The 18,845-nt window shown below is 38.3% G+C and overlaps 1 protein-coding gene across 1 annotated transcript; it reads left to right on the top strand.

Moving 5' to 3' along the window:
* Positions 1-271: 271 nt before the first annotated feature.
* Positions 272-11,446, top strand: LOC112843589 (oxidized low-density lipoprotein receptor 1). The gene is made up of 9 exons (XM_025902550.1): positions 272-433; positions 709-819; positions 2,015-2,092; positions 2,267-2,338; positions 2,501-2,566; positions 2,754-2,905; positions 3,004-3,128; positions 3,853-4,049; positions 11,247-11,446. Exons 1-9 carry the CDS (start codon positions 403-405, stop codon positions 11,444-11,446), a joined length of 1,032 nt encoding a protein of 343 aa, XP_025758335.1. The 5' UTR covers positions 272-402.
* The last annotated feature ends 7,399 nt before the right edge of the window (positions 11,447-18,845 follow it).

The following is an 18,845-nucleotide window of genomic DNA, read 5'->3' as shown; positions in this document are numbered from 1 at the left end:
TGTACCTAAAAAAGTGTTGTAAATGTGTGTGTGTGTGTGTGTGTGTGTGTGTGTGTGTGTGGGGGGGGGGGGGGGGGTTCTGTATTATCAAACTTGCTGTATTAATAAATGTACAAAAACATATTATTTATTTGTTTCAAAATAGTTGAACTAAGCAGTAGATAGACCCTCCTCCCTGACCTTTAAAGTCAACAGGAAGTTGCTTTTTTCACAGAGAGGTGTGAAAGGTGCTGTGGTTCACTTGAAAAACCTGAGGTGAGGGTCACAGAGGTGAATCTTGATGCTAATCTTTCTTTTAAATATAGAAGGAACTGATTCCATATTAGCACCAGTTTGCTATTTTGTTTTTGTGATTCAGACACAGTTGGACTAACTCTGAAGTCAGGAGCTTGAAGCCTCAGCATGATGAGCCGTCCACAGAAATACATAGAAGGTAAGAACATTAATCTGGTGGTAAATCAACATGGAGAAGAAAAATCTACACTTTTTATGAACAATGCTGTTTTCATACAACGTGATATGTAGTGGAAAATGATCCCTATGTAGCTAAAATATCTTAAGCCTGTGTTCAGGGTTTTTATCAATTTATGAAAGTCAACTGTGTTGATGTCTAATATACAGTATATCAAGGTTCCCGTTGCGTTGAGTTAGAACTATTTATTAAATGTTTATGTACTTGTGGTTCACATTCTGTCTCATCTAAATCAGGTGAAGCTTTTGATTCTCAACGTGAAAAATCAAACAATGCGTTAAAGCTCAGAGTGGCCGTGCTGGTTGTCTGTGTTCTCCTGGTGTCGGCTCTCATGGTAACTTATCTCTGTGAGTTTGAAGTTCTATTCATGTAGCATTATGTAGCTTTTCATGTGTCTGGTTTATCATAAATTTAAATGAGAATCAGAATCTTTACAATAAAATTGTGATTTATGACTTTTTAATTAATCTATATCATACTTTTATTTTAAAATTCTAAAAGGCTTCAGGACAAATTTGTCCTGTATTTTAATTAAAATAAAAACATTTTTAACTGTAATTTAGCTGTTAATAATGTCCAGTGAGCTATACTATCACCTAATTTCCTGTGACGATAAGTATCAAGTCCTTGCTTCTATAGCGCTCTGTCTTAAGCAACATATACAGTCAAATTTGTATTTATTAAAGTTAATAAAACCTGTCAGAAATAGTCAGTTATAATGTTTTACTTTACATTAAATTATTTTTATAGTAATTTATGTTAATATATTTAACTTGTTATTTTTATTTGTAATTGACATGTTAAAAATAATCTAACTTCAACTCAGACATTCTTCTTCATGAGTCTCAGGCAACACACTGGTAGCTGTCGGTGAAAGATGTCTGACTAAATGTCTGACTTGCCATTTATTTTTAACATATTAATTATATTAATTTTTAATATTAGCATGAACATACAAATTATATAAAATTTAAAACACGTGATTTTACCATACAGTTATATAATAAAATACTTGATTCATACTGCATTCAGTTAATGAAATATTAATTTATAACTAAAAAATATGAAAATTGTGTTATAACATATCTATAATAGGTTATGACATAATCAATACATGTCAGAAATTTATTACCAGTTTTAGTACCTGATGAATGTAATTTTGACAGGATGTTTTGTTAAATATTCTTTATCACACTCGCACCAAATCTGAAGGAATTCACTAACTACTTCGTTGCCGCATATCAGTGATGTCCAAGACAAAAATAAACACATCAATAAATAAAGAAGATTTTAAGCTGAACCAAAATCAGCCAAGTTACTCTACTCTCTGTTTATATGGATATATTGTTTACATGCTACCAAAGCCTGCTCATATGTGAACAAAATCATGACTACAAATTTGCTGAAATAATAGCGGTTCTAGTAACAAGACCTTCTCCTTGGCTATCGACTCTGGAAAATTAAAGGCAAATATTCTTTACAGAGATTAAGTGAAGCCAAAAACAGTACTGACTGAGTTGCTTTTTTTTTTTCTTATTTAAGTGTTTGAGCTTTTGAAAACCAAGGAAATGCTCAGAAAAATTGAATTGGAGCGGGAAACTTTTAAAATTCATGTCACGGTTAATAAAATGAGACTCCTACACTGCAGTTGTGGACTTTGAATTTTGTTTATGACCTCTGCAATTTAATCACATAACACGATATTTCTCCTAAACTTTTACTTTCCCAACATTCATTTTCTATTCTGTTTTTTCTGTTTTTTTGTTTGTTTTGTTTTTGTTTTATTTTTTTCAGAGAGATTGCCTGAAATCAAACCATGCAATACAGTGACGCCCACATGTCCATTGCAGCCTGAAATTAAAATAAGTAAGTTATTAACTTTTCGCCATGACTTGTATCTGCAGAAAGAGATGGAATAAAAACATATACAGGATCAAAAGAGCATCCTGCTACCCCAGAATAAAAAAAGAGATGATTATGCTGAAAAATTTATTGAGTAAACTTTTTTAAATTTCTTTTTCATAACAGTAACACAACCTTGCAGCACAATAAAGCCTACAACCACAACCTCACAACCTCCTGAAGTAAACATGAGTAAGTTTTAGATTTTGTCTTTGACATGTTTTTTATCCTGTGATTGAAATAAAGTTGATGGACTGTCAGAAATGATAAGATAAGCTGTAACTGCAGGACAGAGGCACCTCCTTCTGCCTCCAAATCACACAAACATAAACATGATTTGTTCCACCTGAAGATATATCTTCCTGTAATCTCTTCAAAGATGAACCATGTTATAAATGTGAGGATGACTGGAAGGAACATGGAGGAAATTGCTATTACTTCTCCACCAATTCATCCTCCTGGAATGAGAGCAGAACTGTATGTAAAAGTAAGGGAGGAGACCTGGTTAAGATAGACAGCGAAGAAGAGCAGGTATAAAACATTTCTGCAGGTTCATGTCTCACCCTGATGTTTCATCATCACAGGAGTGAAAGATTCCCAAAATAATTTAATCAAATGTTCCTGTTTAGAATTTCTTGAGGAAAAATGTTCAACAAAAAATGGAGATACATGACATCCCTTTCTGGATCGGACTGACAGACTTAGCAGAAGAGGGCAGATGGTTGTGGGTGGACGGCTCCCCACTAAATGAAAGGTTTGATTCAATCTAATTAGATTATACTACATTACACACATACACACACACACACACACACACACACACATATATATATATATATATATATATATATATATATATATATATATATACATATAGTCAGCTTAAGGTGCATTATACTGTGAGGAAAAAAGGGACCGCAAAAATCAGACAATCCGAGTAGCATTCTGTCAATAGAATGTCAATAGAATGTCAGTATAATCTTTTAATGATATGCGTTTCCATATATGCTTAGAGGTGTATAATCGATTGTGTAGTGATAGGATGTGTGATCTTTAGTAGGCTTTGTGTGCATTCCAGGGTGTTCTGGTATTCAAACCCACATCCTGGGAGCATGGGAGAGGTCATACCTTGTTTTATTGTTTTATGGTAGGATAAACGTAGCTATGTCAGTTTTAGGCTAAGTGCATTTTGTTTAGATGAACTGCTGGACTTCCAGGCCAGCAGGTTTAGGGAAGTCGTTTATGGGGTCACACACCCACACCTAAACATCCACATTCCAATGTGAAGAACAAACACCCACTGATGTATAAATAAAGACCAGGGCAGTGGCACGGGGCGTGTCACAGAGCCCTCACTCTCACTGCGGGTGCTCTGTGCTGCCCTTGTATACAAGTAAAACTGTGTTTCTCCTCTCTGATTCTTAACTGAAGAAGTGCTTTAGAATACATCTCTTGACATTTGTTTTGGTCCTTCGTAGCCGGAGCAGAAACATCAGAACTGTTATCTGTGACTCTGCTCTAGGATCTGGCGGACTGAGTCCTGACGCCGTGGGAAGCCAGCACCGGAGTCTGTGCACAGCCCTTTTAGAATTTGGGTCCGGACCGGTGTTTATAGTCTGGTCCACTGCGGTGGGATTCAGTCTGACGATCCGAACCACCAGTGAGTCGTCTGAGGGTGAGAAACACTATTTTGATATATAAAACGGCCGCAGAGGTTTAATGAAACGCGTAAAATAGGTTAAAGTTCGCCGAAAGGAACTGTGTTTAGACCAGTTTTAGAGGTAGCTGAAATTACTTCGTGACAAATGAAAACGCGTTGAAACAAAGAAATTAAAATAGTTTTAAGTTCGCCAAAAGGAACTGTGTTTAGACTGGTTTTAGAAGTGGCCGTGAAACACTTCGTGACAAATTAGCGCGCAAATGTCTATCTGTGTGTATGTACATGTGTGTTTGGGAGTCAGTATAATGACATATGAGATGAAGTAAAATAGGTAAATATTAAAACTAATGACGTGCATAGCGGCACTTGACCTGTTTGAAAGACTGTCATCCTAATATGAGCCATTGTTGAGATAAGATAAGATAAGATATATCTTATAAGATATAGAGCACACCTATGAAAACAACTAATATGTTGAACCCTGTATGAAACAGCTGAAAACTACATGATGGAGAGGCTGAATTGAATATGAAAGTGCAAGTTTTTGCCACTGTGGGCAAAGCACGCAACCACTGTGTGAGGTTGCGTTGCTGTCTCGTCTGAGCTGATGAGCAAGCTACACATTATCAGATCGAGAGCTGGCTGAGAACTCATCAAAGAGAGGGAAACAAAACTATGATAACTATGATAACTGGAGTGTGCAGCGTTTCCGTGAGTTCTTTCAGATGCACAGCAGTTTTCCTGTCTCTTGACTCATGTGTGTAGAGTGTTTATAGCATCAGCATGTTTCTGTTTATTTGTTTTGTTGGGTTGAAAACTAACTAGATAAACTTGTGATCATACTTATGGATCACCATGGCACATGTCATCAGCCATATGTTTTATTTATGCAGATGAAAAAGTGAGTGTGAATGTGCCTGACATCGCAGTGTGTGTGTGCGCTGTGTAAAAGTAACTTTTAAGCCTCCAATTGTGAGAACGGTGATTCTACAGGTCACTATGCAAAAAAAAAAAAAAAAAGTGTAGAGTAAAAAAGAGACAAAATTTACATTGTAGATGAAAAAAAAATCATAGGGAAAAGGTTTTGTGTTTATCAGCCAAGAACAAGACAGGAGAGTTCAAAAAAAAAAAAAAAGAGAGAGAGAGAGATGTGTGTTGGTTAAGCAGTGATGATAATAATGACAAAGTCTTAGTTTTGTCACTTTCAGGTGAAAAGCAGACCTGAATCAATTTTCCATATGCAGCAGTTGGAAGAAAGTTATAGTTTAACATCATTGGAAACATTCAGGCCAAGTTTCTGGCTAACTTATTTACAGCACCATGTGTCCCTCAACCTCACAAGTGAGCTCTCACTCCTCCCTGAAGACAAGGAATGCAGTTCCAAAGAAAAATAACATGGCAGATAAAGAGACAGCAGCAAAGTCCTGAGCAAAGAGTCCCAGCAAGGAGCAGCAGTGTGGACAAACAGCATCACAGAAGAAGAGCAAACCCATCAATCATTCTGACTGATTGATGAATAGCACTGTGTTTCCAACAAGCTGCAACTTCACTGTGCTTGTGAAAAGAACGTTTGAGGAGAACTGAGGAGGCTGTTGGAGTTTGACATTTGCCACTTTCGGAGTAAAATGGCAAGAAGAGACAGTGGAACACAGGACAAAGCTGAAGAAGAACTGCCGGCTGTTGGACTGTTGAAGTGGGAGAGGACAACAGAGTGAGAGCAGGTGAGAACACAGAGGAATGCTGTTGTTTAATGTGGGAAATCAAAATTTGGGTTAGCAAACCTGGGGAAAAGAAAACTGACTGCTTAAGTGGACAATTGTGAAGGAATCTGAACCACTGCAAAAAGAAACATATACAAAATCACACACACAAGCAGAACATGCATTAACCCTACTAACACAAACAAAAGAGAGCTCATGAAGATTAGGCAGCATCTTAAGCATGTGGGTCTGTTTATCATCTTGTCCAAGTCACCTCGTGTGATGCAAAAATCAGTGGACTCATAGCACATTAGTTAAAGAATGATCAATTAATAGCAGAGAAGTGTGTAGGAAAGGCAGCTTTAAGAACATGCCCTGCTGGAGATGCAGCTCCACAGACATTGATTAAACCTGCCTAATAACACAAACACACATGCAATGAAGATCAGCTTGTTATCTTGGTTTGAACAACCAGTGATCAGACAATAAATTTAGTTGTTAATATAGTAAATTGGGAGATGCTTTCTGCCTGATTGATGCAGCACAAGTAATTTACTGTATGAGGAAAATTCTATTTTTGTGATAATATTTTGAACATGAATTTCTGTTGTCCTGTCATCTTAGTGGGTTAATAGCTGATATGCAAATTAGTTGGTTGTTCTTAGATTAATGAAAGGTGACTGAATTCTAGCACGAGTGAATGGGATGTGTTGGAGTTTGTTAGAGTGGAGACTCTAAAACACTGAGTTTCCTGTTGTGATGTGCGAGTGAATCCTGCACCCAGATACACAACTCTGAATACATAAGAACAAACGTTTTTTGTGAAATACCTGATGACATGTCACATGTTTTATGATGAAGGGGAAAAAAGGAAAACTAAATGAAATCTGTGGCCTAAATGAGTAAAAGGTACAGATTAAATTCAGAGCTAATAAGACATTAGGCTTATGTTGTATGTTGTGCGGCTGATGGTTGGTTTGGAATTAATCTAGCTAATGATTTTTCTTTTGTTGTGAAGTTGAGCCTGCCAATTAGTATGATGGTTTGATAAATCATGCCAATAGTATGATTTACCCTCCTGAGATGAGGAGCATGTGTCATGACTTAACAAGGCCTTTTTATTTTGATACTTTCACAGTGCACTGAAAGTTTTGTTTGATAATCTCTGTTTGAGCAGATCTGCATGATTGGAACAAAAGCGCTATATGACATGTCGAGAAAACCGTTGCAAGTGACTTTCTCCAAAAAATTACAATGGGCTCAGGAGAAAGCCCATTTTAATTATCTGGGACAATTAAAATGAAAGTCCCTGTCAAAAAGGATTCAGCAAGGTAATCCAGTCTAAATTCTTTTTTTGAAATTTTCTTTTTTGAAATGACGTCATTTTGCTATGAGTGGAAACTAAATGTGACGATAGTTTCCACTACCAGCAAAGAAAGAATGGATGGATGAATGAATGAATGAATGAATGAGTGAAAGAGGAAAAACTGGCTGACTGGTAAAAGCTGACAAAAGCTGACAAGACTTGACCACTACTCAAAGTTAACCTCCACCTAGACAGGACAAAAGGGTGGATGAATTTATATGTGTTTCTTTTTATTGGAGCAGAAAGATGACAACAACATTTGAGGTTGCGTGAGCTTTGGCCATACCAATTTAACCTTTTAAATGCCACCTTCTGTGTCTTTGCATCTACCAGGGGTGTTATTCACTACCTTGTGTTGCTCACAGAGGTAACTGTGAGAAAGTGTGTATACACCTGCACAGCGCTAACATTTCTACAGCATTACAGTTCTTCATGTGAGTTGAACATGTGATTTTTACCAGGACAGCTGGTTGATGTTTTTCTACTACAGGATTTCTGGGTTTATCTGTGAAGAAAACTGTGTTTACAGGTTATGAGTTGGTGATGCTGTTACACTGTGTTGTTGGGGAAATGTGAAGGTTACTTTGACGATGTGAATAATATGTGAGAAATTTCCTGTGTTGAAACTAGTGTCACTTCTTTCCACAGCTATGGATGGCTAACTTTATGGTCTTTTTATAGCACCTCTGGACCCTGTCAATTTGTGCCTGACCTCCAGGATTATCCATGTGTGTTGTTAATGTTTGTTTTTGTAGAGGATTCAGCAGAGATGGACAAGTAACATGAGAAAGCAAATAAGAGATGCAGTGTTTATGGCAAATTATGGCAATAATTGTAGTTTTCTAATTTGAGAAAACCTGCACATGATACTTGTCCTGCTGATGCTGAATGCTTTATTACTCTAATGATACAATTGTTTATAAGTGTGAAGGTTAATTTTACTTCCAGGTCTTGTTTTCCAGGCCATGATGGTGTATATGCAGGCTCCTGGCAGAGCCAGGTTTTCAAAACACACTAACAGCTTTTATTGCAGGGTTATAGGTCCAGAGTGGTGCTGCTCCAGAGGAGGAGACACCCTGATGTTGCCTGGGACATGATCTAGCTAACCTTTTTCTTTCAGACAGGAATCTAGGTTTGACAAGTTGACTCATGGGAGTGTCCATGCGTCAAGAGGAGGGGTCCAGAATTACAGAGTTACATGAAACTATCTTTTCTATGTTTTCTAAACTATGTTTTTATGATTTTTGTGTGATTAACAGTTCATTTACGGGTATTAAGCCTATGCAAAGTGGTGCATCCATGTTCAGATGAGGCTTTGATGGTCCATAAATGAAGCTCACTGAACTAAAGAATGTGGTTTGATGATGGTTTACATGCTTTCCAGATATAAGTTTTTCCTCCTAGCAAGGAAATACAGGTGCAGCAGTCAGAGTATTGCTGAAAGGAATCTCCTGAGAAATCTTCAGAGGCCCAGTGAGAAGCAAGAACCATTCCAGGCATAGCTGACAGACCAGGCAGTGGTTGAGGTCAAAGGTCGAGCTGTTTGGGGTTCATCATGAGATCAGACTTTGGAGCCACAGCAAGGACCACGAAGCTGCATTGGAATGAGAGCTGTGCCAAGGGGGCTTTCCAGAGGCCAACAGAGGAGATTGTGGACGACAGATGAGGGGAGCGTGCCAAGCTCTAATCGACAGCGCAGGCGGAGTCCAAGGATGACATTATGATTCTGTGAAAAGCACAAGAACCAGAAGCTATGGTGGTGATGACAGCAGTTTCCTATGCACATCACCTAATGCTGTGTCACTATACTGTGCATACGATGGCACACTGAAGACTGCTGGGACCATAACAGCAGTAAGATAACTGGATCCAGCATCCTTTCCATAGAGGATTTTTCCTGCAGAGAGAATGGACAATGGAGGAGTCATAAATATCCCCCACAGGACAGAGGCCTGAAGTGAGGTGATGGGGGTTGGCAGAGGCCATAAAACTAGAGTGCTGAAGAGGCCTACAGCTTTCAAGATAGCTGAGACCCATGTTGACAAACAACAAAACCAACTGGTATGTTTGAATGTCTATTCTACATACATTTGGACTCTGATCCTATGGACAGTGATGGGAACAACTGGAAGAGACATTTATGACGCCATGCAGAACTTAATTGCTCTGCAGAAATATGTGGCAGACCACACATCAGAAGGATGACTCTGAAGTTACAAAGGGAAACAATTTTGCTGATAAAGCTGCAAAAGCAGCAGCCATAGCAACCACAGTCTTATTAACAACTTATGAAAATCACACCATTCCACTATCTGTACTGCAGGGAGAACAAAAAGCAGCACCATCAAAAGAACAAAAACAATGGCTGAAACACGGAGCAGTATTAGACACTGATGACATAATAAAAATAGCAGGAATTCCCATTTTTCCCAAATCATTACACAAAACAGCCGCTCTAGTGAGCCATGGTTTAAGCCATGTCTCAACCGGAGGGATGATCTCTATAATAAATCAACAATTTTATACTTTAAATTTTTTCAGCATAAGTATATGTGAGAACATCTATGACCTGCCAAAAACACAATACTTAAGTTTGAAGCCAGGTGCTAAAAGACTACTCATCGGAGTGGGAGTATTTTTACTTTTATTTTGTGTCTTTGTAACATGTATACTGCCATGTCTAAAACTCATGATTAACCGCATAATATTTTCGACTGTTGCTGCATACATAGCCGTGAAAAATGATGATAATCACTCCGATCTGTTGGAACATGAAGATTTTGTGTGATTAATGAGGATGTGACAGAAAATGTACAACAAGATGTTACATACTCATATCTCACTTAAAAGTTAAACTGACAACAGGGGGGAATGTCAATAGAATGTCAATATAATGTCAGTATAATCTTTTAATGATATGAGTTTCCATATATGCTTAGAGGTGTATAATCGATTGTGTAGTGATAGGATGTGTGATCTTTAGTAGGCTTTGTGTGCATTCCAGGGTGTTCTGGTATTCAAACCCACATCCTGGGAGCATGGGAGAGGTCATACCTTGTTTTATTGTTTTACAGTAGGATAAACGTAGCTATGTCAGTTTTAGGCTAAGTGCATTTTGTTTAGATGAACTGCTGGACTTCCAGGCCAGCAGGTTTAGGGAAGTCGTTTATGGGGTCACACACACACACACACACATACACACACCCACACCTAAACATCCACATTCCAATGTGAAGAACAAACACCCACTGATGTATAAATAAAGACCAGGGCAGTGGCACGGGGCGTGTCACAGAGCCCTCACTCTCACTGCGGGTGCTCTGTGCTGCCCTTGTATACAAGTAAAACTGTGTTTCTCCTCTCTGATTCTTAACTGAAGAAGTGCTTTAGAATACATCTCTTGACACATTTTATTAAAGTGAGTGAGGAGGTAAGTGGAAAGTGAAGAAAGAAAAGAAACACACAGAGACCAGGACAGAACACAAACACAGGGAAAGAGAAGACAAATTTTGTGACATCCAATAGTGGCGTATAAAAAGACTAAACACATTACAAAAACACTTTTGTTCATTTCCAGAATCAAAGTTCAGCTTTTACTTACTTACTTACTTACTTTACTTCACTCTTAACATTCTTTCTGTTTTTCATCCTTTAGTTTGACATTTTGGAACTTTTTTGAGCCCGATGATTGGAAAGGGAAAGATCCTGATAGAGAGGACTGTGAGAGGATGGGGTCAGTGTATTGGTATGATAATTCCTGCAAAAGATCTCATAGAAGTATTTGTGAGAAATCAGCTGTGGCTGTGTGTGTCTAAAATTTAGTTCAGCATGTGTTTTTTTAAACAACTTGAGTAGAGTATGTAAAGCTCATACCACAAACATTTAAAGCTGCCTTTCAGAAAAGCTCAATGAAAAAAAAAATTCTGTATCGTGTATAATAAAATAAATGTGAATAAATATTATGTGTGCAATGTTTTCTTATTCATCTATTATCCCTTGATGCGACTGAACTGGTGTTATACTTTTGCCTGTAAGAAACTTAAACTACATAAACCGACTTCATTATTACTCAATCAACTCAGGAGGGGAAAGTAGTGCTCTACTCACACGGTGTGTAGTGCTCTACTCACACGGTGTGTACTGCAGGTGGGGAAGTTTTGACTTCTATTGAAGACATAATCTGGAGGTGGAAGGAGTACTTTGTGGACTTCCTTAATCCCAATGACATGCCTTTGCTAGAGGAAGCAGAGTCTGGGGAAGAGGGGGATAACTCGCCCATCAGTAGGGGCAAGGTTACTGTCTCCTTTGTGGCAGGCCCCATGGAGGGCATGAGCTACAGCCCCTGAGTTCCTGAAATGATCTAGATCAGGGGTGTCGAACTCCAGGCCTTGAGGTCCGGTGTCCTGCAGGTTTTAGATATCACCCTGTTTCAACACACCTGAATCAAATGATTAGTTCATTGCCAGGATTCTGGAGAACTTTAAGACATGATGAGGAGGTAATTTAGCCATTTAAATCAGCTGCACTGGATTAAGGACACATCTAAAACAGGCAGGACACCGGCCCTCGAGGCCTGGAGTTCGACACCTGTGATCTAGATGTTGTAGAGCAGTCTTGCTTGACATGCTTCTGCAATATCGCATAAAGATCTGGGGTGGTGCCACTGGACTGGCAAATTGTGGTATTAGTTCCCATCTTTAAGAAGGGGTGTGCTCCATCTATAGGGATCACACTCCTGAGCCTCCCGAGGATGTCTACTCACAGGTACTGGAAAGAGTTTGTTCATTAGTTGAACCTCAGATCTAAGAGGAACAATGGGGTTTTCTTCCAGGTCGCAAACTCTGGACGAGCATGGGTGAGAGTGTGTGGGAGTTTGCCAAACAGGGTTCAATGCCTTGTTCAAGTCCACAAAATACAGTTTGTGGACTTGAAGAAGACATTCAACCACATCCCTCAGGGTATCCTGTCGAGGGTGCTCCAGGATTCTGGGTTGTCTGGCCATGCAGGTCTGAAGGAATGGCCCTCAGCTGAAAAAGACCTGGAGCATCCACTTTGGGTCAGGAAAAAGTTGCTGCCCCAAGTGGAGGAGTTTCTTGGGATCTTGTTCACAAGTTAGGGAAGTTTGGAGTGGTCACAGCTGCTGTGATGCTGACACTGACACTGCTGACCTACAGTCACGAGTTCTGGATAGTGACTGAAAGAATGAGATTGTGGATATAAGCAGCAGAAATCAGCTTTCTCTGAAGGGTGGCTGGCCTCTCCCTCACAGACAGGGTGAGGAGATCAGCCATTCGAGACGGGCTCAGAGTAGAGCCACTACTCCTTCTCGTTAAAAGGAGACAGTTGAGGTGTTTCAGGCATCTGATCAGGACACCCCTTGGGTGAGGTATTCTGGGCGTGTCGTACCTGGAGGAGGCCAGTGGTTAGACCCAGGACACACTGGGGAGATTATATCTGTTGGCTAGCCTGAGAAAGCTTCTGTGTTCCCCTGGATAACCTGGAAGTGGTGGCTGTGGAGAGGGAGATGTGGGTTTCTCTGCATTGGTTGCTGCCCCCACGACCTGGCCTCAAATAAGCAGGCAAGCGGGTGGGCGGACAGAGAGACGGACGGACAGATGGACGAACAGGCGGATGGGTGGATGGAGAAGTTGTAAAAACGTAAAATTGTGTAACTAATCAACTGTAGATCAATGGTTTATTTGAAAAATTCCATTCAAAATTCAGCAATTTCACCTCTTGTTATAGGCCATATAGCCAGTTGCTTAAAGAAGGCTCAGCAGCGGCTGGATTCCTCCATGTCCTGAGGAAGAATAACCTGGACCAGAAGCTGCTGGCCTTCAACTGCTCCTCAGTGGAGCGCATGCTCTCCTACTCCCTGGGTGTTTGGTACTCAGGGGCCAATACTGAGAACAGGAAGGCTGCGCTGAGGGTAATTAGCACCGCCATCACCAGATCCTTCTGTCACAGGAAAACCAGAGCCATCACAGGTGAGTCCTTGCAGTCTGCCCACCACCTGTTTGACCCGCTGCCCTGTGGTCGGTGCCTCAGGTAAATCAGGTCCTACACCTCCAGACTCACAAACAGCTTCTTTCCCTGTGCCATTCAGACTGTCAATAAACACTATTTTCCCATACACCACCCTGCCCACCACCCTCATTAATCTGAGCCATGGTTTGAGTAAAGGATGAGATAAGGGTTACAGGAGCAAGTCTGTGACCCTCATAACCCAGACCACTCACACACGGACTCTATTCAGACCAAGTCTTTACTCATGAGCCCTTTGCAACTCATTCTCTAATGTGTGTGTCTCTTCTTATTGCTTTATTTCTGCTGTCTACTATTTATATTTGATTCTACCACAGTTGGCAGTTCAAATATTTCATTATATAGTTTGATAAATTGTTTATTTCTCAAACTCAGTGCAAGTTTACCTCAGATGGATGAGCATGCAATCGTATGGCGCATAGCTGAGAGCTGCTGGTTCGAGTCCGACCCGCGGCCTATTATTGGACACATTTCACTGCATGTTGTACTTGTATAACTATGCATGTGACAAATAAAGGATCTTGAATCTTACACTTTTTTTCCTACTGCACAATCCATGGAAAATACATCTATAAAATATGTGTTTTAAGGAGCAAGTGTTCACTTAACATTTCAAAATGACAAAAAACACAGAAATGGAACAGAGAGGTGCAGAAAGCTGATTTTTCCAAATTTGGCTCTGGACTAAAAGTCGACCAGCATATCTTCAGTGACCTTGATGAGAAGGAAAGGAGGGGCTAATTCTTAGATTATGTGATAATTTAACTTGTGGTTTCCTCAGTCACCCATGTTGTTGCCTGGTACACAGTGTGCTCTGTTTCCTGTTTGGCTCATGCAGCTGTGTTTGTCACAGCTATCTGATTTACCATAAATAAGAGGAAGTGAATGTTTACGGTAAAGTTGTTAAATACTGTGTGGACAAACATCATGGCCAGCTTATGACTTCGTTGTTTTAATTCAGTTGGCACAACTTTAATTCCAAAGAGAGAAAAAAACAAGCTACAAGACAGATGTATCCATCATCTAAATTAAGATAAAAATATATATCTACTATTATCTGAGTTTACATGGCAATATTTGCCAAGCCCCTCCTTGTAGTGTTGTTAGTCTCATTAGTTAAGACCTAATTTATAATTAAAGGTTTGCCCTGTTGTTATTATTATAGTTTTATACTTTCAATTTACTGGAGTTGATGGTACACGTGTCTGAAAATGTTGAAGGTAAAAATATTTACTTTTTTTTTATAAAGCAAATCGTTTGGTTGGATATAGTGAATTCAATTAAAACTGACTGAATTCACAAAATGTCAGAGGATAGCGGCTGGTTTTAAGATGCCGTTTTTTCAAATATTATACTTTGTACCATTTTCCTGAATGCAAACACAACCTGCGCAAATGTTATTGGTGAATAAAATTAGCACTACAGGCAGAATGAAAATAGAAACTAAAAAAGTACAAAAAAAATTGTCCCTGGGTAAACTCCAAATGTATAAACAGTTACTAAAAGTTACTAATTTGTCTGGATTTCAATTTCACATGGTTGATCTTATGAAAATCACAGAAACAGATAAAAAGATTGAAGTGAGGTGCAAAATTGTAAATAGCCAGTAAGACTGGGAAACTCTTATGTTGCACAATTGGATTAAACTTGGACCATCGGTGTAATTGAACCTGGTGACACACAACAATTATTATTATTTGCACTTGTTTATTCTGTTTTGTGCGTCACATTTCCAAGTTCTGAATTCATCTTACTGAAAGACTGTATACATATATTTTGTTTATCCTTTCTTTGAACAGAGAGTGAACCTATTAGTTCAATTTATATTCAAGTGTTTCTTTAGTATTTTCAGACTTTAGTTCTTAGTTCCAGCTTCCACTTTTTTTGTTTATATCCTGTGATAATTACAAAAACATGTGGACTGACAGATGATTTTTTTTGTGAATATATATATATATATATACAGTAAGAAGAGATGTTTTTCTGCTGTCAAAGCATTAGATGTTAATAAATAATAAAGAATCTTTGAAGAAAGTGTTTTTGTGATACAGCAACAGCGGGACTAACTGAGGTCAAGATGTTGAAGCCTCTGCATGATGAGCGGTTCACAGAGCTACACAGACATTACAAACATTTGTAATTTTGGTGAAAAATGGGAGATGCTGTCAAATCTGAATAACGAAAGTTTTTGCAGAAACAATATTATCTGCAGCCAAGTTAAAACAAAACTTAGACCACATTGAATCTTTTAACCTTTTAGTGTATTTGGTAATATTTAGTACAACAAAGAAGAAACAAACAAGAAAAGGAGGCGTTAACTCTTAGACTATGCGATCATTTAACGTGTGGTTTCTTCAACCAACCATGTTGTTTTCTGATACACAGAGTGCTGCGTTTCCTGTTTGGTTGATGTAGCTACAGTTCCCACAGCTATCTAATTTACCATAAATTAAAGGAAGAGGAGAATGTTTACAGTAAGGCTTTAAAAATATTGTGTACCCAAAGGTATGGCTCACAACTGTGACAAATGCAAAACTTTAACTCAAAAGGTTAAGACAGCCTACAAGACTAATATAACTAATAATGTCAATCAGTGTCAAGCCCTGCTTATCGTTGCCTACAACTATCTCCTTCAAAAACAGCCCATTATTGACTCTGGTGTAGTACAAAGCTGGATCAGCAACTGTGACTCTCCACCAAACCATTAAACACTTACTTTACTAGAAAGACAACCCACATATAAGCTGGTCAGAAGAAAAAACTAAAAGTATAAGTCAAACTGTCAAACTGTTTACAATCTTCCCTGCCAACTCAGTCTCTAAATCTGCTGAATGTTGCTCACCTAATCTTTCTCTCATTCCTAAGGAGTGCCGTGGCCTATAGCATCATCCTTATGATTGCGAAATTCAAGCTAACTTCCTGCTAACATCTAACTCTGTTAAATTTAATCAATTCTATTTTCATTGATCCCTGGATGTTAAACTTAATTGTTACACCTCGTAAAGCAGCAATTCTGATCATTTTATCATAGACGAAAGAATTCAGACAGTTTTTACCTCTCAGTGTTCGTTTGACTTTGGGACCTGAAGAAGATGGAGTTTTGGACCCAGATTACTCCGCGAGGCTCCTGACAACAGTAGCTCCGACAAACCATCAAGCAGTGCGGCTTCGTAACTTACCAAAGTCGTACTAAAACATTTTTTGACAGATTTTTGAGCAAAGAAACATAACAGTGAAGAAGAAACACTGTGAATCATTGAAAGCCCCCAGCAGCCTAGGGCTATAGCAGCATAACTATGGGAGGGTTCAAGCTCACCTAATCCAGCCTTATCTGCAAGCTTTATCAAAAGAAAAGTTTTAAGCCTAATCTGTCTAAGCCTAACCCCTGAGAGGGTGTCTGTCTCCCAAACTGGGAGCTGGTTCTACATATAAGAGACTGCCTTCCATTCTACTTTTCAAAACCCTAGGAACCACAAGTAAACCAGCAGTCTGAGAGTGAACTGTTCTATTGGGGTGATATGGTACAATGTATTGTAAAAAAAACAATTAATAAAAAGACGTGACCTGACCACCGAGACCTTGTATGTGAGGAGAAAATCTTTAAATTTGGATTTAACGGGGAGCCAATGAAGAGAAGCCAGTATAGGAGAAATATGCTCTCTATTTCTAGCCCTTGCCTGTATTCTTGCTGCAGCATTTTGGATCAACTGAAGGCTTTTCAGGGAGGTTTTAGGACAGCCTGATAATGCTGAATTACAATAGTCAATCTTATGAGTAATAAATGCAATGCAACTAGTTTTTCGCTGTCACTCTGAGATAGGATGCCACTAATTTAAAAAATATTGTGCAAGCGCAAGAAAGCAATCCTAAATATATGATTAACATGCACATGAGTCTTCACAGTGTTACTGGAGGCCAAGGTAATACATTCCAGATTAACCTCAGTTTTACATGAATTTAGAAGCAGGAGATTAGAGATTATCTAGGCCTGTATATTGTTAAGACTTTACTGCAGTTTAAGTAATTGGTGTGTGTCTATATAGTCTCAAACACTGCACAGAGGTCTCTTCAAACAAAGCATTTTTCTGTAGAAGATCAGTTAGCTTTTTTACAAATACTCTTTGAAATAAAAGGAAAGGTGGGGCTTGGTCTATAATTAAGTTAAACCAGATAGCTGGTTTAAGTCATTGCTTTTAAAGTAATGGTTTAATTACTGCAACCGTAGAGACCTATGGTACATAGCTCATTAACAGAGATAGATAAATCATATTTCAGATTGAAGTTTTAATTAATGATAGGGCATTTTTGAGCAGTCTTGTAGGAATGGGATCTAAAAGACAGACTGATGGTTTGGAGGAAGGGATTACTGAAATTAACTAAGAAAGATCAATCAGAGAGAAGGAGTCTAAACAAACATCAGTTTATGCTCCAGACATAATGGTGATAGATCCTGCAAAACACCTCCTAAAAGTATTTGTGGGAAACCAGCAGTGATTGGACATAAATCTGTATGTGTCTAAAAGTCAGTTCAAACTATAAAATAGGTTGAACAGAGGATGCAGTGAGGCTACTTTTATTAAGCTAACACCAAAAACATGTCAAGCTTCCTTCCAAAAATGTTTAATAAAAAAAATAAAATATCCTAAAATAAATGGAAACAATATGTTGTGAATTTTATATGCAAACAACTGCCAGAAAAGTCATGGCTATTATTGTGAGCCGTAGATGATTGAGATGTTACAGTGAACACTGTGATTTCTTTCAGATCCTAGTCTATTGAAATTAAAGATGTTGTGTGTCTAAAACTATTATCTATTAAAAAAAGAAGAAAAATTAAGATACAAATGCACATTAATAAAACATTCAAAGCTCCTAAAAATAGATAAACAGATGGCACAGATGAGCAAGTTATTTAAGAAAATTAACATTTGAGATCTTGCCTTTATTAAATCATATTAACTAAAAATGGACCAGCAGAGCTTAGCTGACCTCGATGATACTGAAAATAATTAGCTTTATAAAGACAAATTAAATTGTTTTTAAACATGGAGTGCGGATAAAGTGCAGCGAGAGAAATCGTTATAATTGACAAACATATGTAATGTCCTTGTAGCTGCACAAAGCTACACTGTGTTAGGAATAAATAGGATAGGATAGGATAAAATAGTAAACAAGCACGACAAAAATATATTTTCAAAACATTTGAAAGTTTATTTTGAAAAACTAAAATTCTAAATTTCTGCCAATAATCCAATGCACAAGAAAATGTTTAGCATCTTATATTACACTAATATCCAACAATCTAAGCCATTCTACATGAAAGGCATAAAAGTTCCTAACATAACATTTGTTCTTATTGGTCTTCTGTTCCACTTTGTTCTTTACATTTTAATGTTTTATTTAAGGTAAATAAACACAACTATTTATGTGTTAATGATAATATTTCTCATACTTGTAGCTAAACAAATGTTTGAAATCAGTTTTCGTACAGCTCATTACTGTTAAGCAGGTTTTTTAACTGTTGTTTGAGAAGCGTCATTGGCGGTAATATTTTTTTCTGCTCTATTATCTGTTTGAATTTGTCTTGAAATAGATGAGCTGCGACCCTCCCCCCTCCTTTAAAGTCATCAGGAAGTTGGGGTTTTTTAACAGAGAGCTGTGAAAAGTGTCGTGCCTCACTTCTCTTTGAAAAGCCTGAGG

Source organism: Oreochromis niloticus, linkage group LG22, assembly GCF_001858045.2.
Source record: "Oreochromis niloticus isolate F11D_XX linkage group LG22, O_niloticus_UMD_NMBU, whole genome shotgun sequence".
In the NCBI taxonomy this organism is placed as follows: Eukaryota; Metazoa; Chordata; class Actinopteri; order Cichliformes; family Cichlidae; genus Oreochromis; species Oreochromis niloticus.
The sequence above is the reverse complement of the archived record's forward strand: the minus strand, read 5'-3'. Positions and strand labels throughout refer to the sequence as shown.

Excerpts from the sequence above, each read along its gene's own strand:
- LOC112843589 (XM_025902550.1), top strand. The coding sequence starts at position 403 with ATGATGAGCCGTCCACAGAAATACATAGAAG. Across the intron at positions 2,093-2,266 it reads TTTTAAAATTCATGTCACGG|AGAGATTGCCTGAAATCAAA; the intron begins TTAATAAAATGA and ends TATTTTTTTCAG. Across the intron at positions 3,129-3,852 it reads GGCTCCCCACTAAATGAAAG|CCGGAGCAGAAACATCAGAA; the intron begins GTTTGATTCAAT and ends GGTCCTTCGTAG.